The 22,005-nt window shown below is 34.4% G+C and overlaps 1 protein-coding gene across 3 annotated transcripts in view; it reads left to right on the top strand.

Moving 5' to 3' along the window:
* Positions 1 to 11,544, top strand: part of LOC116062286 (cadherin-7) — a 158,256-nt gene extending 146,712 nt beyond the window's left edge. For all 3 annotated transcript variants that reach the window (XM_035998244.1, XM_031316947.2, XM_035998245.1), the window contains 2 exons: positions 1,166 to 1,414; positions 10,189 to 11,544. In XM_035998244.1, the coding sequence (XP_035854137.1) occupies positions 1,166 to 1,414; positions 10,189 to 10,703 (764 nt within the window). In that variant the 3' untranslated portion in view covers positions 10,704 to 11,544. The remainder of the gene's footprint in view (positions 1 to 1,165; positions 1,415 to 10,188) is intronic.
* The last annotated feature ends 10,461 nt before the right edge of the window (positions 11,545 to 22,005 follow it).

The following is a 22,005-nucleotide window of genomic DNA, read 5'->3' as shown; positions in this document are numbered from 1 at the left end:
AGAGTCACAGTGGTGGAACGTGTACGTTCAAAAGTTGTCGTGCAACAGAAAACTCAGATTGGACAGATAGTCTAGCTAGCTGTCTGGATTTACCCTGCAGAGATCTGAGGAGCAGTTAACCATAGTCCTCAGAAATCCACCAGATTTTAAAATTCCAACACAAACAAAGTGGAAGGTTCATCAGTTGATGAGTGAAAGCCGGCAGAATTCCCGACGGCAACGGAGCAATCCCGGAATTGAAACGTTGTGGATATAGACTACAGTGTGACTGACTTGCACACTGATCCGCTTGGTGTTTTAACCTCAGTACATGTTGCTAACAGCATACGGCTAAAAGTTTTGCATGCTTGTGAACTCTGGTTCCACATTACGTGCATCATTCTAAATACCGTGTATTCTGCATGCAGCTGTGTGCACCGGGCCGTGACCCCCGTACTGTGACGGTTCGGTACGAATACAGGAACCATTACAGCCCTATTTTAAACCCATCACTTGTCACCAACCAACTGTGTGTTTTTTCCTAACCCGTTAGAACATTTTTGTTGATTTGTCTAATGTGGCGTTTACAAGAGAACCCATCTCTATATTCATTTTTACCTTGTTCTTAGATTCAAAGAGCAATCTGAACATTTTTCCGAAAAACAAAGGAGTTGTCCTTCAAGGCAAAATCTACATTTCAAGTGTGACGGCTCAATTTGAAAGTGCATTTCAATCTATTGAAGTATTTGTCATGAAATGGCACTTTTTTTTAGCTGGTGTAATAATATATTGTTCTCCTCTGGCTGCCTATTTCTCTCTCATAACGCTAAGGGAGCTAAGATTTCATATAAGATTTTTTCCACCAAACCAAAGCTGTTATTAGCCAACAGGTGGTCAAGACCGGGAGAGACGCTGCAGTGTGCCATATAATGAATTGTGTTAATGACACCATCTGTTGGCATTCCTGCTTTTAATACTGTAAAATCATTTCAAACTGCACAGCAATCATTACACAATAGAAGCTAAACCTCCTGCCAGTCATATATATATATATATATATATATATATATATATATATGTGCAGTTCATTGTTCATTTGAAACCAATAAACAACCAAATTAAACACAGCTCGCCAGGCTACTTTCTTAAAAGTCTGACCGATGTATGTTGTTACTCTACTTTGCAGACAACACAGCCTCCATACTGACGAAGCGAGGTGGTTTCAGGAGACGAGAGCAAGCTGTGTATCGGTTGCCGGTGTTGATTGTGGACAGCGGAAGTCCTGCCCTCAGCAGCACAAACACACTCTCAGTGCGAGTGTGTGACTGTGACTCTGATGGCGTGGCCTTGTCTTGTGGAGCTGTGGCCTACACCGCGACTGGCCTGAGCACCGGCGCCCTACTGGCTATTTTAGGCTGCATCATCACACTTCTGGGTAAGATCTATACGACCTCAGTGTCAGAGGTAACAATTACTGTATATGTGTTTTTTTATGTAGCTGAAGAGGTTAGTATAAAGCTGAGAGTGATCATTATTGTAGGTGATCTTTTCACAGTTCCACTAACCCTGTCAGATATTAAGACATGTTATTCAACAATTTAATTGTAGTTACTCATCAATATAACTTGGTTTGTTTACAACTTGTCTGATCATAGTGTCACTTGCCTCACCGGCAGTGTTGGAAGAAGTATTTAGGATCCTTCACTGAAGTAAAAGTATCTCAGCTGTTAAGAAACAACTAAAAAAAACTGACATCAGTTCAGTATAATGCCTTAATTTGCATTTAATGTCAATACAATTACAGCATATTGGTAGATGACAGCAGCACATAATTAGTAATTAGCAACAAGCTAAAAGCTAAGACATCTAGTAGATCTGCAGTATAGCAATAAAACAACCAGCAGTATCAGCAGCTATTAGCTACTGATGTTGCAAAACACACAAATTCCCCCAAGGCATCGACTGTCGATGTAGATATTACTTAGGGGTGTGAATCTTCACTGGTCTCACAGTTTGATTCGACTACAATTATCCTGTCAACGATTCAAATTGATTCAATATCACGATGCGTCACGATGCGTCACCTCCTCAATATTATTATATATTGCTACACATGGTTTTCATCAACAAATTCAAGGCATCAGCTATATATGAACTCCCCTTTTTGATTGTATCTGCTTTTGAAAAATACACTTCCTGATTGTAGCGTAGTCTGAACGCAGCAGACAACAGACAAAAGGCAAAAACAAAAAAAGCATTGACCGGAAAATCAACAAGTAACATCATTAGGGAATAATCTATTATGGTCTGTCACTGCATTGATGCAGAATCGTCCAGGTCCGCATCGCGATGCATCAATTGGGGCAGAATCTTCAAGAACCAACCCAGTGTTACTTATAACTTCTCTGGACCTTCCCATTGACTTAAAGTGTTCATATTATACTCATTTTCAGGTTCATAATTGTATTTAGAGGTTGTACCAGAATAGGTTTACATGGTTTAATTTTCCAAAAACACCATATTTTTGTTGTACTGCACATTGCTGCAGCTCCTCTTTTCACCCTGTGTGTTGAGCTCTCTGTTTTAGCTACAGAGTGAGACATTGCATTTGTGTTGGGAGTCGCACATGCACAGTAGCTAGGTAATATGAGGTATGAGTATGAGGGCATGCCATGCTAGCAGCTAGGTGAGGATTATAACGTGTGTCACAAAGTGACTACAATAGAGCTGTTTGGAGCAGTTTGTGAACAGTGTTTTCTGTTGGAGATGGTAAGTCGCTTTGGGGTGGCACAATAAAGGAAAGGGAAAAAGCCCAAAAGCATAATATGAGCACTTTAAAAGGAAAAACAAAACAGACACAATACCCTCCTTTCCAATATCTCAAAATGATATAATAATGACAAGAATAACAAATGTACAAATATTCCAGCCACTCTCTATTTTTGAATATTAGGCTATGAAATAAAACAGAATATGAATGAAATCAGATGATGCTATAGCCTGATATGTTAAGATCAGATTATCATTATTTCTTGGAGGAGTGAGTCTGGGATAATAACCCTTGCATTCTCTCCAATAAAATTCAGACTGCTCTTCTTTCAGCAGAAAGAAAAAAAAAACAAGCCCTCCTCTTTCTCTGACCCATAATAATGATTGTACAGTCTCTAAGCAAATCAAAAGAGTGGGCAGGGCGTTAATATCTTAAATAGACTAGCATTACTTTCGAGTTGTCTGTCTGAAGTAGTTCGCAGGCTTCGTTGCAGCTGGAATATATTTAAGCCAACAATCTTTACAGTTCGGATTTAAGTTCAGACTTAAGATAGATAGATGTCAGATATAGAGTGCTGCACTACCACAGTATTACCAACCCATTCAGACTCATCTTCGCTATTATGCATTTTGCAGGCGGGTGAATATGTGAGGAAAGCTTTGCCAAAAACAGAGTTGCATTTAGAGGTCTTGCACATGTCAAACCTGGAGGGAGATATCTTCCCGTCATATTTCCTCTTTGGTAGATACATGTGACCGAGGTCAGCCAGCTCTGAATAGTAGCCTGGATGTTCACAAGTAAAATACCACTGAAATCCTGCCAACAGGATCATTTAACTAGAGTCAGCATACTGGGTTTTGGAGGAGTATTTTCATTTTTGCCTGAGTGTTTATCTGGACTCAGTAGATAATACAAATATATTCTATGGGTCTGATGGAATACGTGGTCACCCAAGGCTTTTACCTTGACTTTATTGAAGATATTTAATTCGGTTTGACAAATGAAAGAGATTTGTCAGACTGGCTGTGATGGCATTACTCTAAAAATTATTTGTATATGAATAAATATTAAAAAGAATTTAACCCTTTTTGCCAGTTATGATTATGTGTCATTTATGTGACGGTGCTCCTCTTGCGCTTGAGCACACTATACTGAAAAATACAGTGTAATTTCACTGAGAGGAATGCAGTGCCTAAAGGAAGGCAGCCTGAGTCAGTGATTAGAGTTTAGATTTTAAATAATTTTCCGTCCTAAAAGAAGCTCTCATGGGGCCTTCCCCCAGATACTTTTCAGTGCATTTTATATATAGTAGTAGTATATATAGTATTTCATGGAGGTCATAGAGAGAATTACTGTATGGAATACTGCATTTCAAGGACAGGCACTCCTCTACTTCTGTTTTCTAGTGTAACACCAAGATCTAAGCAAAGAGACTTGTAAATGAGAATTCATTAACATAACCTTAAAGATAATGCAGCACTGAGCCGTCACATCCTGGCTGCATTATTGCTCATAAAACCTACAGACAAAGCGTCGTAGTTTAACGCTTAGGTGATCTTCATTGAAAGCTGAAGAGGATCTAAATGGCATAACCGAAATGAGTTCTTTGATGGGGTCAACTTTGCTTTTTATTCCAGCCCTCTTGAAGTTTGCCCTCCTTGTGTTGCAACAGAGAATACTTTTCTTGGTAAATGAAAACTTCAATAGAGCAACAGGGGGAAATACAGTATGTGGCGCTGCAACCCTGAACTCAGCATCGCTAATGAATGCTGGCTCTATTCTGCACGTCATGACCTGAGGCCACAGGCTTAGAACTAATGGCCTCCAGTTTAATATACCTCCAAGTCGCCTGTGTGTGTGTGTGTGTGTGTGTGTGTGTGTGTGTGTGTGTGTGTGTGTGTGTGTGTGTGTGCGCGCGTGTGCGTGTACGTGCATGCGCGTCCTCAGTTGTCCCCATCAGTCTGTTTTGCTCAATTGGATCAGCCTCTTTCCTTCTTTTCTCTGTTTCTTCTTTGTGCATATCCCTCCCCCCTCCCTTCTTCCATTGTATTAACAGCCCATGTGTGATCCTTTATTCTGATCTTGCTTGATGCTCTTCCATCAAGACCTCTTTCAATCTGTAGGTAGCAATTGAGGCTGTGATTGCATGTGATTGTGTTGTTTTGGATAACACACGAGCCAGAATAAGACCCGAGCTGCTGTCGTCCTCAGATGCTGTCTTAAATAATGGTGGAGTATTCAGATCTTTTACTGAAGTAAAAGTAGTAATACTTCAGTATAAGCATACTTTGTTACATGTAAAATGATAGCATTCCAAATCTTACTTAAGTAAAAGTACAAAAGTATTAACATCAAAATATACTTAAAGTAAAGGTACTCAGATACAGAATGGCTCATTTCAGAAAAACATATATTATATTACTGCATTCTAATTAGTGATAATGTTTTCATCTCGTTCATGTTACAGCTGGTAAAGCTAGAGCTAATTTCAACTACTTTACATACAGTACTTCTGGGTATCTTAACATGTAATTTTATATTGTAAGATATAAATTGATTTATATTCTGCAAAGTAACTAAAGCTTTCAAGTACATATAGGGAAGCACACATACATAGCATACAAGCATACATAGCATATAGGGAAGTACATACAGTATCTGCCTCTAAAATGTTGAAAATAGAAAAGTAAAAATTACCTCAAAATTGAACACACTCCTAATCTGCTTCTTTTTCTCCTCCATCACACACTCTTACCTGCCTCGATGATTCTAGTTACCTGTCGCTAGTCTAATAACTACAATACAATGGTGCAAGTGGAGAGCCCTTCAGAGCGCCACAGGATTCGTCAGTTGTGTCTAGGAGCTTCAATCACAACAGTTGATTCAAAGTGTGCAGTTTCCACCTGCCTGCCTTTAATCCACACAGAGCTGAATGCACATTAGCGTTGGCTCTACGTACTCATAAACTAAGTGGTCATTAATCATAGGTTGATATTTTTAGAATTAATTACAGAGCTTGTCCCCTACTCCTCGCAGAAATATTTCTGAAAATGCATCGGTACAACTGTCTTTTTGTTTTGTTTTTGTAAATGTCATTTAAAACCTTTTTTAATGATACTGTCACTTTTGGATGATGCATCAGAACCACTGAGACGATCATTATCTTGTTAAGATCCAGTGCCTGTTTCCCCCAAGAACAGGTCAGGTATGGCTCAATCCTCCAGAGGGCCAATTAGGACATTACGTAGCACTCCAAATCTCCAGACAGTTATTTCTGTCTGAGTATTGCTTATCTGACTCATTCTATAAATCTTCATGTCCATTCATCTGTCTTTTATTTTACTGTCTGTCTCCCGCGTTAGCCCCTCTGTCTGTGTCTCTATTTATGTGTCTGTATTCAGACGGCAGACAATTTCTTTTTCTAGATCTGATCTTTAAGCTCCACTGTGCACATTGTAAGCTGCACATTTGTGTGTTTAAACAGTGTAATTGATATTACACTGGTTGACATGCTAAAAATAAAAGAAGAAAAGGTAATCAGCCCTTTTCTTTTAATTTAGCAAGTCAATTAAGAGAGTTGTCTTCATAATGACAGCCTGGCAAAAGCTAAAAAGACTTGTGTTAGGGAATTGGGAGGAAAACAATGTTAACAGCTTGCAGCAGGATACATAGAACAAAACAAAAACTAAAAACAAGACAGTAAAGAAGCACAAGCACATAATCTGGACAGATACACAGTGTGACAGATAACATCAGCAACAACAAAGAAACCATAAAATATGTTTGAGTCATGCAGCAAACATACACAGCAGCACTGATAAAGATGCCAATAACTTGGAGCATTTGTGTTTGAGGATTCTGATTGTTTCTATGCCCTTCATCAAGTTACGGTGCATAATGCATTTTGTTGCAATGTCATCCATGCAGGAGAGTGATATCTGTCATGTTAATGAGGTTGCATGAGAGCTCTTCACGTGTCTAGACACTCCTTATTTCCTGCCGGCTCTCTTCCATGCTTCTTATTCTCTGTTCTCGTAGTTACAATTTTATGTCACTAAGTCAGTATCTAGAGCTAAAACAATTGTCAGTCGCAACTATTTATATAATCAATTCATTGTTTAAGTCATTTATAAAGAGAAAAAAACACATATTTCTTGGTTCCAGCTTTTCAAATGTGAGCACTGGCTGCTTTTCTCTGTTTTATGTCACTGTAAAGTTAATGTCTTTGGACTGTTGGTGGGACAAATCAAGCAATTTGAAGATATCACATTGACATTCTACAGACCAAACAATGAATTTACGGCTTTATAACATCAGAGTATATTCAAGTTTTTTATCTTGTAAATGTGTTAGTTTATTCTCTTAAATGTACCTCTTCAATCTCAGATAATATTTGAGTTTTTGATTTCTTGTAAATTTACGACTTTAATCTCTTAAATTCTGAATTTATTCTCGGAATATATTTCGGAATATATATATATTTTTATTTTATTTTTAACCTACAATGGCCCTCATACACTGTCAAACACACAAAGTGTTTTAGAAAGAGAAAAAAAATGTGGGATGTTCTAATTTAGTGACTGAAATCTAAACACAGATAATGCTCTGCTAGCTTCTATGACCCATAAGCTAGTTACAGTGAAGATGATTTTGATAAAAACAATCCTCAAAACTATTTATTTTTTACTTGGCATTACACAACGTAAATGAACCAGTACTACAAGGCTGGCTGACCAACTAACTTGCTGTTCCCATCACTGAGTTTGAATTAGACTAGACGGTAGTGGTAAAAAAAAAGTGGTTTGAGTCTTCCTAAATTGGCAACATGATTGCAGATAACTTCCATAATTTATATTAAAAAAAACATTCGGTCCAGCTTTGTGTAAAAGTTGGCCATGAATAACCCCATGCTGTTTTTAAATGTACAGCAGACACTGAACAGCTGGTTAATTAATCTCCCATTAAATCAAGCTGTTAATCAGAACCTAGTCTATATCCACAACGTTCCACTTCCGGGATTGCTCTGATGCTAGCGGTAATTCCACCGGATGTCCCTCTTTCAGCCGGATATCCATTACCTTCCACTTTCTTTGTGTTGGAATTTTAATCTCCGGTGGATTTATGAGGACTATGGTTAACTGCTCCTCAGATCTCCTCCACAGCGCTGTGCTGGAAGGTCTGGCAATGTGAGACTAATCAGAACCTAACTGTGGCAGGATGCTCTGTCCAGTCAGATAAAGAGTTCTGAATGGCCTTAAGAAACAATTGACTGTTCACTAATTTCTCAATAACAATCAGTTGACAAGTTATTGGTATCAATAGTTTGATTGAGCACACCTAATTATTATGGGACATCCTTTTCAACCTCAGCGACCACTGCTTTAAAGCTCCTGAAAACTTTAGTATTTCTTATCACATTTAATAGGAATGACTAAGTATGCAAAAATCAAATGTTAGAAAAGTATATATATATATATATATATATATATATATATATATATATATATATATATATATTATCTTCTTAAATAATGTTTATTTAGAGTTAACAGTGAATAAACTCAGATTTTATTGACAGTGCCCTGGCAACATAAGCAACAATTAAACAACTGTCATTATATTTTGATTTAAATGTTGCTAAATCCTGACTGATGCATTGAAGTACGTGACATTACCTTGTACCAACTGAGTTTTAATGCATAACAGAGTATTTTTTTACAGTGTGGTATTAGTACTTTTACTTAAGTAAAGGATCTGAATACATCCACCCCCACTGTAACCAAATAACATAACCACAACTGTTGCAGAACAGTTTAAAAATAAATCCTCTTTTCTTTTCAGACAGTTGCTGATTGATACCTCTCTTAGAAATTGCACTGCAGCACAGAGACACAAAATGAGTGAATAATCAGTCCCAGTTTCACCAGAATCACACAGCATGGAGAGAGAAAAAAATACTCTAATGAGAAAGTGCATTCAATGATGCATGTAAGAAAAGGGCAGCACAGAAAACTCACCTTGTTCAGTATCGATTGGGCCGGGTAAATCTTTTAAACAATTCAATTACAGCAAAAAGCCTTTGTAACACTAAATTGATCTCCTTCGCTTCTGTTTTTCATTTAGTGTACATCATCAGTAAATGTGTTATGAAGAGTCGTATAAGGGTTTTGTGTCTTTGCTTAGCTGTCTGGGCTGGAAATCATTTCTTAAAGGACCCTTGGTACCTGACACAAACTCACTATTTGTATGCCCGGCCATCCACCTGCTCATCCTAGTAGGACGTGATTGGATGTTGGCCCGCTTCCAGTCTGTGACGCATTGTGGCTGTCTTCGAGGCATTAAACCCTAAAGAGCTTTGCTGGAAAGCACTGAGAATATTCTATTTCAATGTGCCACTTTGTAATTCCCTTTGGAGAAGCCCTACTGAATTGAATAAAAGAATGACTCGACTTCCTGAAATTAAAGGAAACAATCTTCCACAGAAATGTTTGCCGTTCTGTCTTAAAGCACTAAGAAAAAATTTCACAGTTATTAGCAGTGGTTGTTAGAGTGGAGGGACCATTCCAAGTATTTTGACAAAAAATGCATGGTACCAGCAGTCACCAAATAGCCAACAGGAAGCTATCCATTCATCTCCTGCAGCCTTTCCATGTGACACTTCCCTCCCTTCCATCTCTTCCATTTGCTCCCTTATTAGAGGTTGTGTAGTGGTGTTTGAATTCGGTTCCTGGGCCTCTTTCTCGGCTGCCTGCAGGAGCTCGACGTTGAGGAGGAAAAGAAATATGGGCCCACGGAGCGATATTTCATTGGCACCAGCTTGACATTGATGGATAGAAGATCATTAGCCATTTGCCAGTTTGCTTGGGCGTAGAGTTATTTTCAGCAATAATGTATAGGAGAGGGAGCAGGGGCTGGAGGAAGGCTTCTGGTAAGATCTCAGAGGGACAGAGATTCCAGTTTGGTGGAGTTTTGTACTAGAAGTCTAGAAGAAAAGTGTAGGTGGTGGAAACCACAGAGGGACACAATATATTACATTGCAGGTTTAGTTTTGTAAACTCTAATTGGATTCATAGTGCAATGGTTGTTCTGTCACAGCCCTGCCAAATGAGTTCAAATACCCCGTTCACTGACACTGTCATGTTTCAAATTTTTTTTTTTTTATTTGATTTGAAAGTGGATATTGTTAACCTTCAATAATATCTCCATACAATTTAACTGTCGACCAGTATCATTTGGAGAGATTGAAGCTGGATGTTTTAACCAATTATCCATTACTTTCAGCAGTACCCCATGGTGTACAAGCACCCCTGGTTGGGAATCAATTTCACACTGTATTCAGCAAGTCACATATCCCTGCATCTTTCCAGCTGACTGGCACAGAAAATATGCACGTTGTCAGTCAATATTGTCTCCAACATCTCTTCTCCCTTTCTCTGCAGTGATGGTTCTGCTAATTGTGACTATGCGTCGGAGGAGGAAGGAGCCTCTGATTCTCGAGGAGGAGAGGGACATCAGAGAGAACATTGTCCGCTACGACGACGAGGGTGGGGGAGAGGAGGACACAGAGGCCTTCGACATGGTTGCTCTCCGCAACCTAAACGTCATCAGAGATCCCAACGTTAGGCGAGACGTCACACCAGATACTCCCACCTTCTTTCATTACCCATCAACTACTCGCCCATCCTATAAATCCCTACCAGACAACGTGGTGTTTCGAGAGTTTATTTGGGAGCGACTGAAGGATGCTGATGTGGACCCGTCAGCTCCCCCGTATGACTCTCTGCAGACATATGCTTTTGAAGGCAGCGGCTCTGTTGCAGAGTCACTAAGCTCTTTGGAGTCACTAAGTACAGACTCAGATCAGAACTATGACTATCTCAGCAACTGGGGACCACGCTTCAAAAAGCTGGCTGACCTGTACGGCAACAGTGACGGCACCAGTGTGTTCTCATAGCCCCTAAATGGCCACTCTTAACATTTCTCAGACTTACGGAAAAAAAATAAAAAATAAGAGTAATTTATTGTCAGAGAAAATGATTTTGTCTGCCTTAGTGCATCAGAGGAAATAAATTCAAAGACAACACAAGAGAGATTGAAAAAAAACAACGCTTTGACTTCAAAAGGTTTTTGGTTTGTTTACCTCCTTGTGTGGATTTTTTAAAAGCGTGACATGGTGAGTTTTGACACAGACTTCAAAGTGGCTTGACTGAGGAGGAGACCTTGTGTGCAAAAGACATTAAAGGTTTCAAATTTTGGGCTCCAGTCCAAACATTGACTGCAGAATGCATACATATTGAAGCATTTTTACGGTGAGGCACCTGTCCTTTCATTCCAGTGATGGGCGCAGGCCCAGCACTCTTGCTTTGATGCATTCCTTTGTGCTATCTTTGTGCTGAAAAAAAAAAAAAAAAAAAAAACGTTTCTCATGAAATGCTGTGTCCCCTGACGGCTAATCACAATTTCTGTGTTTTTATTTTTATTTTTTTGGTTGGGGATCAGGGTGATAAGAAGCTGTTTTTCATAAACATTTTTCACATTATTCATGGGCTCATATCTCTCAACACATATGAAAAGTGCAGCTGCACTCATACAGTATGAAAAAGTAGTTGATGTGCTAAGGAAGTGATGTGAAGACATTAAGTTTTGCAAATAATAAAAAGAATGACACGTCAGTTTGTGGCTCCGCTGGGTGAAACAGGAGTATAGTAAGTATAATTTCTCTTATTCTCCTAACAATACATTTTGCAGATGTTGCAATGTAGTGTTTGTCAGAGTCTGTTTTTCTTCCACCTTTCTATTGACAAGTCCAATGTATGATTTCTGAGCTATAAAATGTCAGGATTTGGTTGTTCTGCTTTTGTACGAGGCGGGGGGTCCTGGGATCGTCTGCTACATGAGGAAGCTTTGTTGAAGGATCAGTCCTTGTTGTGCTTGATTCACGCCTTTTAGACTCTAGAAAAAATAATTTGTTTCTGAAGTGACAGTCCTTAACTGGGTGAAGTTTGTAAGTAAATGGATTTTGCTTCTGTAGTTTGCAGAGTCCAGCATACAGTATAGTGCCATTCAGAAATCAATAATGTCCATGGTTTGTTTGTTAATTGATGTTGAAAGGACACATTGTATGATAATTTGTTTTTCCAGCTTAAACAAATGATGTTACAATTGGGTGTTGACATGTACAACCAATATGTATTACTATTTATTTCGAAGAGGCAGAATTGTGCAAATGATGTTTTTATCCTTTTTGCTGAAAATAAAATTGACAGTTCAGTTCCTTAAAAGACTGAAGGGATTTCTTTCAGTCCATCTGAACATAGGGTAAATAAAGAGTATTGCTGATAATAAACTACAACCACTACTAACAAAAATAATCAATGATTAAAATAAAAATGGTGCCTTGCTCTGTGCATTTGTCTAAAAAATGTCGAAAAAGTCATAAAAACATAGTATGTCGAAAAAAAGTAATAAAAATGTCATAATATAATATGTCGAAAAAGTAATAGTATTGTATGTTGAAAAAAGTCGGCAGAACGTCATAGTATAGTATGTCGAAAGAAGTCATAAAAAAGTCATAGTATAGCATGCTGAAAAAAGTAATGGTATAGTATGTTGAAAAAAGGTCATAAAAAGTGATAATATATTATCCTGAAAAAAGTCATACTATAGTAATTCGATAAAAATCCTAAAAACATCATAGCATAGTATGTAAAACTATGTCATAGTATAGTATGTCAAAAAAAAGTCATGAAAACGTCATAGTATAGTGTGTTGAAGAATGGCATAAAAAAGTAATAGTATAGTATGTCGGGGAAAAAAAGTCATAGAATAATATGTCGAAAAAAGTTAAAAAAGTTACAGTATAGTATGTCGAAAAAAGTTTTAAAAAAAAGTCATAGTATAGTATGTCCAAGAAAAGCATAAAAACGTCATAGAATAGTGGGGGCGGCCTCTAGCTCACCCAGTAAGAGCGTTCGCCCCACATTGGCTGAGTCCTGCAGCGGCGCGAAAAAAAACGTCATAGAATAGTATGTTGAAAAAAGTCGGAAAAAAGTAATGGTATGGTGTATCAAAAAAAAGTCATACAAAAAAAGAATGTATAGTATGTCAAAAAGTTATTAAAAAAAAGTAATAGTATAGTATGTTGTAAAAAGTCAAAAAAAAAGTCATAGTATAGTATGTCGAAAAAAGTCATAGTATAGTATGTCGAAAAATGTCATTAAAAAGTCATAGTATATAGTATGTTGAAAAAAAGTCATAATTGTATGTCGAATAACGTCATAGTATAGTATTTCGAAAAAAGTCAGTATAGTAAGTCGAAAAAATTCAAAAAAGTCATAGCATAGTATATTGAAAAAAGGTACAAACAAGTCATAGTATAGTATGTCGAAAAAAGTAAAAAAATGTCATAGTATGTCAAAAAAGTCATAAAAAAGTCATAGTATAGTATGTTGAAAAAAGTCATAGCATAGTATGTCGAAAAAAGTACAAAAAAGTCATAGCATAGTATGTCGAAAAAAGTACAAAAAAGTCGAAAAACTTTTTCATGACTATGTCGAAAAAAGTACAAAAAAGTCGAAAAACTTTTTCATGACTATGTCGAAAAATGTCAAAAAAAGTCACAGTATGTCGAAAAAGTCATTAAAATTCATATAATAGTATGTCGAAAAAAGTCAAAATAGTATGTCGAAAAAATTTCATATTATAGTATGTCAAAAAAGTAAGAAAATATGTCTAGAACAGTATGTCAAAAAAAGTCAAAGTACAGTATGTCGACAAAGTCCTAAAAAAGTCAAAGTATAGTATGTCGAAAAAGTCATAGTATATTATATTGAAAAAAGTCCCAAAAAAGTCATAGTATAGTATGGCGGAAAAAGTCAGTATAGCATTTCAAAAACATTAAAAAAAAAAGCCATAGTTTAGTATGTTGGAAAAGTCATAGCATAGTAAGTTTGAAAAAAGTAAAAGAAAAGTCATAGTATAGTATGTTGAAAAAAGTAAAAAAAAAAGTCACAGTATAGTATACAAAAAAAAAAGTCGTAGCATAGTATGTCGTAAAAAAGTCAAATAAAAAGTCATATAATACTATGTTGAATAACATCATAGTATAGTATGTTGAAAAAAGTAAAAAGAAAAGTCATAGTATAGTAAGTGGAAAAATGTCAAAAAAAGGTCATAGTATAGTATGTCGAAAAAAGTCATAGTATAGTATGTTGAAAAAAAGTACAAAAAATCCATAGTATAGTATGTCGAAAAAAGTAAAAAAAATGTCATAGTATGTTGAAAAAGTCATAAAAAAGTAATAGTATAGTATGTCGAAAAATGTCAAAAAAAAGTCATAGTATAGTATGTCGAAAAAAGTAAAAAAAAAAGTCTGGTATATCCATCCATCCATCCATCTTCGTCCGCTTATCCGGGGTCAGGTCGCGGGGGCAGCAGCTCCAGCAGGGGACCCCAAACTTCCCTTTCCCGAGCCACATTAACCAGCTCCGACTGGGGGATCCCGAAGCGTTCCCAGGCCAGGTTGGAGATATAATCCCTCCACCTAGTCCTGGGTCTTCCCCGAGGCCTCCTCCCAGCTGGACATGCCTGGAACACCTGCCTAGGGAGGCGCCCAGGGGGCATCCTTACCAGATGCCCAAACCACCTCAACTGGCTCCTTTCGACGCAAAGGAGTAGCGGCTCTACTCCAAGCTCCTTACGAATGACTGAGCTTCTCACCCGATCTCTAAGGGAGACACCAGCCACCCTCCTGAGGAAACCCATTTCGGATGCTTGTACCCTGGCCGAAAGTCTGGTATATAGTATGTCAAAAAAAGACAAAAAAGTCCTAGTATGTCGAAAAAGTCCTAGTATAGTATGTCGAAAAAAGTTCAAAAAAAGTCATAGTATGTCAAAAAAATCATAAAAAACTCATAGTATAGTATTTCGAAAAAAAGTACAAAAAAGTCATAGTATATCATGTCCAAAAAAGTCGAAGTATAGTATGTGAAAAAAAGTCATATAGTATGTTGAATAAAGTAAAAACAAAAAGTCTAGAATAGTATGTCAAAAAAAGTAAAAAAAAGTCCTAGTATAGTGTCGAAAATTAAAAAAAATGTCATGGTATAGTATGTCGAATAAAGTCATAGCATAGTTAGTTTGAAAAAGTAAAAAAAAAGTCATAGTATAGTAGGTCGAAAAAAAGTACAAAAAAGTCATAGTATAGTATGTCGAAAAGAAGCACAAAAAAGTCATATAATAGTATGTTGAAAAAAGTCATAGTATAGTATGTCTAAAAAAAGTCATAGCATAGTATGTCAAAAAAAGTCATAGTATAATATGTTGAAAAAAGTCATAGTATAGTATGTTGAAAAAAGTCCAAAAAATCATATAATAGTATGTTGAAAAAAGTCAAAAAAGTCATAGTATAGTATGTCAAAAAAAAGTCAAAAAGTCATATAATAGTATGTCGAATAAGGTCATAATATGTCGAAAAAAAGCACAAAAAAATCATAGTATAGTATTTCGAAAAAAGTTTAAAAAGTCATAGTATAGTATGTCGAAAAATAGTCATAGTATAGTATTTCGAAAAAAGTCATTAAAAAAAGTTTAGGGTCAAAAAAAGTCCAAAAAGTCATAGTATAGTGTGTCAAAATAAAAATTTAAAAAGTCATGGTATAGTATGTCGAAAAAGTCATAAAAAAGTCGTAGTATAATATGCCATAAAAAGTAAAAAAAAAAAAGTCATAGTATGTCAAAAAAAGTCAGTACCGTATGTTGAAAAAAGTCAAGAAAGTCATAGTATAATATGTCCAAAACGTCATAAAACATTCACAGTATAGTATGTCGAAAAAAGTCAAAAAAGGTCATAGTATGTCGAAAAAAGTCAAAAAAGGTCATAGTATGTCGAAAAAGTCATAAAAAAGTCATATAGCATTATTTCGAATAACGTCGTAGTATAGTATCACAAAAAAAAGCACAAAAAAGTCATAATATAGTATGGCGAAAAAGTCATCAAAAAGTCATAGTATAGTATGTCGAAAAATGTAAAAAAAAGTCATAGTATGTCAAAAAAAGTCATAGTATAGTATGTCGAAAAAAGAAAAAAAACGTCATGGTATAGTATGTCGAAAAAAGTCATAAAAAGTCATAGTATAGTATGTCGAAAAATGTAAAAAAAAGTCATAGTATAGTATGTTGAAAAATGTCAAAAAAAAGTCATAGTATGTCGAAAAAAGTCAGAAAAGTAACTGCATAGTATGTCATAAAAAGCCATAAAAGTCACAGTATAGTATGCGGAAAAAAGTCATAAAAGTCATAGTATAGTATGCGCATAATATAGTATGTCAAAAAAGTCATGAAAAAGTAATAGTATAGTATGTTGAAAAAAGTCGGAAGAATGTCATAGTATAGTATGTCGAAAGAAGTCATAAAACAGTCATAGTATAGTATGCTGAAAAAAGTAATGGTATAGTAGTTCGATAAAAATCCTAAAAACATCATAGCATAGTATGTAAAACTATGTCATAGTATAGTATGTCAAAAAAAGTCATGAAAACGTCATAGTATAGTATGTCGAAGAATGGCATAAAAAAGTAATAGTATAGTATGTCGGGGAAAAAAAGTCATAGAATAGTATGTCGGAAAAAGTTAAAAAAGTTACAGTATAGTATGTCGAAAAAAGTTTTAAAAAAAAAGTCATAGTATAGTATGTCCAAGAAAAGCATAAAAACGTCATAGAATAGTATATTGTAAAAAGTCGGAAAAAAGTAATGGTATAGTGTATCGAAAAAAAGTCATACAAAAACAGAATGTATAGTATGTCGAAAAGTTATTAAAAAAAAGTAATAGTATAGTATCTTGTAAAAAGTCAAAAAAAGCCATAGTATAGTATGTCGAAAAAAGTCATAGTATAGTATGTTGGAAAAAGTCAGTATAGTATTTCGAAAAAGTCATAAAAAAGTCATAGTATAGTATGTCGAAAAAGTCATGAAAAAGTAATAGTATAGTATGTTGAAAAAAGTCGGAAGAACGTCATAGTATAGTATGTCGAAAGAAGTCATAAAAAAGTCATAGTATAGTATGCTGAAAAAAGTAATGGTATAGTATGTCGAAAAAAGGTCATAAAAAGTGATAATATATTATCCTGAAAAAAGTCATACTATAGTAGTTTGAAAAAAAATCCTAAAAACATCATAGCATAGTATGTAAAACTATGTCATAGTATGTCAAAAAAAGTCATGAAAATGTCATAGTATATTATGTCGAAGAATGGCATAAAAAAGTAATAGTATAGTATGTCGGGGAAAAAAAGTCATAAAAAGGGTCATAGTATAAAAAGTCAGTATAGTATGTCGAAAAAGTCATAAAAAAGTCTGTATAGTTTAAAAGTTATAAAAAGTCACAGTATAGTATGTCATAAAGAACATTACAGTAACTCCTTCTATTCCTAATTCCAGTATGTATCTACAATTCTTAACCATCTCTATTCTAATTGTTTGTACATAATTTGGTAGCAAGCCAGTTTTGACCTCACAACCAGCAGGGTTTACAAAACAGCATTCTATCACAGTGAGCTATCTGCTCTAATACACCTGGCCCTTGTTTCGATGTGTATTTGACTTCTTCAGACACAAAAAATGTCATATTATAGCATGTAAAAAAAAGTCATAGTATAGTGTGTAAAAAAAAAGCATAAAAACGTCATACTATAGTATGTTGAAAAATGTCAGAAAAAAGTCATTTATAGTATTTCTAAAAAAGTTTAAAAAAAAGTCATAGTATGTCGAAAAATGTCATAAAAAAGTCATAGTATAGTATGTCGAAAACATTTAATATTATAGTGTATAAGTCATGATAGTGTTTAGAAATAAAAAAGTCATGGTATAGTATGTCGAAAAAAAGTCATAATATAGTATGGCGAAAAAGTCATCAAAAAGTCATAGTATAGTATGTCGAAAAATGTCAAAAAAGTCATAGTGTAGTATGTCGAAAAAAGAAAAAAAAACGTCATAGTATAGTATGTCGAAAAAAGTCAGAAAAGTAACTGCATAGTATGTCGAAAAAAGTCATAAAAAGTCATAGTATAGTATGTCGATAAATGTAAAAAAAACGTCATAGTATAGTATGTCGAAAAATGTAAAAAAAAAGTCATAGTATAGTATGTCATAAAAAGCCATAAAAGTCACAGTATAGTATGCGGAAAAAAGTCATAAAAGTCATAGTATAGTATGCTGAAAAAAGTCATAAAAAGGGTCGTAGTATAAAAAGTCAGTATAGTATGTCGAAAAAGTCATAAAAAAGTCTGTATAGTTTAAAAGTTATAAAAAGTCACAGTATAGTATGTCATAAAGAAAGTTATAGTAATTCCTTTTATTCCTAATTCCAGTATGTATCTACAATTCTTAACCATTTTTATTCTAATTGTTTGTACATAACTTGGTAGCAAGCCAGTTTTGAACTCACAACCAGCAGGGTTTACAAAACAGCATTCTATCACAGTGAGCTATCTGCTCTAATAGAACTGGCACTTGTTTCGATGTGTATTTGACTTCTTCACTTTCAAAGTAAGACCTTAAAGTTCACTGCCCCTTTAAAAGAATTGAACCCTCAACCATAAATCTTCAGCACCTTATCTTGCTGAGCTTTTTGTGAAGTTGTATTTAGCGTTCACATTACTGAAGACAGAAAATGAAAAAATAAGACAGACAGAACTGGGGTTTGATGCTTCAAACCTCAGATGATGAGGTTTCAGCAGAGTCAGCACCCTACCTTGGTGAGCTATTCCTTCGGGTGTTGACTCACTTGTTATCTATTATTAGTTTTTCAAACAGAAAACCAGACACAGACACCCAGTCATATGTCAAAAAAAAGTCATAAAAACTCATAGTATAGTATGCTAAAAAAAAGTCATAGTATAGTATGTCAAAAAAAGTAAAAAATGTCATATTATAGCATGTAAAAAAAGGTCATAGAATAGTATGTCAAAAAAAGTCATGAAAACGTCATAGTATAGTATGTCGAAGAATGGCATAAAAAAGTAATAGTATAGTATGTCGGGGAAAAAAAGTCATAGAATAGTATGTCGGAAAAAGTTAAAAAAGTTACAGTATAGTATGTCGAAAAAAGTTTAAAAAAAAAAAGTCATAGTATAGTATGTCCAAGAAAAGCATAAAAACGTCATAGAATAGTATATTGTAAAAAGTCAGAAAAAAGTAATGGTATAGTGTATCGAAAAAAAGTCATACAAAAACAGAATGTATAGTATGTCGAAAAGTTATTAAAAAAAAGTAATAGTATAGTATCTTGTAAAAAGTCAAAAAAAGCCATAGTATAGTATGTCGAAAAAAGTCATAGTATATTATGTCGGAAAAAGTCAGTATAGTATTTCGAAAAAGTCATAAAAAAGTCATAGTATAGTATGTCGAAAAAGTCATGAAAAAGTAATAGTATAGTATGTTGAAAAAAGTCGGAAGAACGTCATAGTATAGTATGTCGAAAGAAGTCATAAAAAAGTCATAGTATAGTATGCTGAAAAAAGTAATGGTATAGTATGTCGAAAAAAGGTCATAAAAAGTGATAATATATTATCCTGAAAAAAGTCATACTATAGTAGTTTGAAAAAAAATCCTAAAAACATCATAGCATAGTATGTAAAACTATGTCATAGTATGTCAAAAAAAGTCATGAAAATGTCATAGTATATTATGTCGAAGAATGGCATAAAAAAGTAATAGTATAGTATGTCGGGGAAAAAAAGTCATAAAAAGGGTCATAGTATAAAAAGTCAGTATAGTATGTCGAAAAAGTCATAAAAAAGTCTGTATAGTTTAAAAGTTATAAAAAGTCACAGTATAGTATGTCATAAAGAACATTACAGTAACTCCTTCTATTCCTAATTCCAGTATGTATCCACAATTCTTAACCATCTCTATTCTAATTGTTTGTACATAATTTGGTAGCAAGCCAGTTTTGACCTCACAACCAGCAGGGTTTACAAAACAGCATTCTATCACAGTGAGCTATCTGCTCTAATACACCTGGCCCTTGTTTCGATGTGTATTTGACTTCTTCAGACACAAAAAATGTCATATTATAGCATGTAAAAAAAAGTCATAGTATAGTGTGTAAAAAAAAAGCATAAAAACGTCATACTATAGTATGTTGAAAAATGTCAGAAAAAAGTCATTTATAGTATTTCTAAAAAAGTTTAAAAAAAAGTCATAGTATGTCGAAAAATGTCATAAAAAAGTCATAGTATAGTATGTCGAAAACATTTAATATTATAGTGTGTCGAAAAAAGTAAAAAAAAAAAAAGTCATGATAGTGTTTAGAAATAAAAAAGTCATGGTATAGTATGTCGAAAAAAAGTCATAATATAGTATGGCGAAAAAGTCATCAAAAAGTCATAGTATAGTATGTCGAAAAATGTCAAAAAAGTCATAGTGTAGTATGTCGAAAAAAGAAAAAAAAACGTCATAGTATAGTATGTCGAAAAAAGTCAGAAAAGTAACTGCATAGTATGTCGAAAAAAGTCATAAAAAGTCATAGTATAGTATGTCGATAAATGTAAAAAAAACGTCATAGTATAGTATGTCGAAAAATGTAAAAAAAAAGTCATAGTATAGTATGTCATAAAAAGCCATAAAAGTCACAGTATAGTATGCGGAAAAAAGTCATAAAAGTCATAGTATAGTATGCTGAAAAAAGTCATAAAAAGGGTCGTAGTATAAAAAGTCAGTATAGTATGTCGAAAAAGTCATAAAAAAGTCTGTATAGTTTAAAAGTTATAAAAAGTCACAGTATAGTATGTCATAAAGAAAGTTATAGTAATTCCTTTTATTCCTAATTCCAGTATGTATCTACAATTCTTAACCATTTTTATTCTAATTGTTTGTACATAACTTGGTAGCAAGCCAGTTTTGAACTCACAACCAGCAGGGTTTACAAAACAGCATTCTATCACAGTGAGCTATCTGCTCTAATAGAACTGGCACTTGTTTCGATGTGTATTTGACTTCTTCACTTTCAAAGTAAGACCTTAAAGTTCACTGCCCCTTTAAAAGAATTGAACCCTCAACCATAAATCTTCAGCACCTTATCTTGCTGAGCTTTTTGTGAAGTTGTATTTAGCGTTCACATTACTGAAGACAGAAAATGAAAAAATAAGACAGACAGAACTGGGGTTTGATGCTTCAAACCTCAGATGATGAGGTTTCAGCAGAGTCAGCACCCTACCTTGGTGAGCTATTCCTTTGGGTGTTGACTCACTTGTTATCTATTATTAGTTTTTCAAACAGAAAACCAGACACAGACACCCAGTCATATGTCAAAAAAAAGTCATAAAAACTCATAGTATAGTATGCTAAAAAAAAGTCATAGTATAGTATGTCAAAAAAAGTAAAAAATGTCATATTATAGCATGTAAAAAAAGGTCATAGAATAGTATGTCAAAAAAAGTCATGAAAACGTCATAGTATAGTATGTCGAAGAATGGCATAAAAAAGTAATAGTATAGTATGTCGGGGAAAAAAAAGTCATAGAATAGTATGTCGGAAAAAGTTAAAAAAGTTACAGTATAGTATGTCGAAAAAAGTTTAAAAAAAAAGTCATAGTATAGTATGTCCAAGAAAAGCATAAAAACGTCATAGAATAGTATATTGTAAAAAGTCAGAAAAAAGTAATGGTATAGTGTATCGAAAAAAAGTCATACAAAAACAGAATGTATAGTATGTCGAAAAGTTATTAAAAAAAAGTAATAGTATAGTATCTTGTAAAAAGTCAAAAAAAGCCATAGTATAGTATGTCGAAAAAAGTCATAGTATATTATGTCGGAAAAAGTCAGTATAGTATTTCGAAAAAGTCATAAAAAAGTCATAGTATAGTATGTCGAAAAAGTCATGAAAAAGTAATAGTATAGTATGTTGAAAAAAGTCGGAAGAACGTCATAGTATAGTATGTCGAAAGAAGTCATAAAAAAGTCATAGTATAGTATGCTGAAAAAAGTAATGGTATAGTATGTCGAAAAAAGGTCATAAAAAGTGATAATATATTATCCTGAAAAAAGTCATACTATAGTAGTTTGAAAAAAAATCCTAAAAACATCATAGCATAGTATGTAAAACTATGTCATAGTATGTCAAAAAAAGTCATGAAAATGTCATAGTATATTATGTCGAAGAATGGCATAAAAAAGTAATAGTATAGTATGTCGGGGAAAAAAAGTCATAAAAAGGGTCATAGTATAAAAAGTCAGTATAGTATGTCGAAAAAGTCAT

The sequence above is a fragment of the Sander lucioperca genome, chromosome 23 (genome assembly GCF_008315115.2).
Source record: "Sander lucioperca isolate FBNREF2018 chromosome 23, SLUC_FBN_1.2, whole genome shotgun sequence".
NCBI lineage: Eukaryota > Metazoa > Chordata > Actinopteri > Perciformes > Percidae > Sander > Sander lucioperca.
Note: the sequence above shows the minus strand (reverse complement) of the source record. Positions and strands in the feature narration are given on the sequence as shown.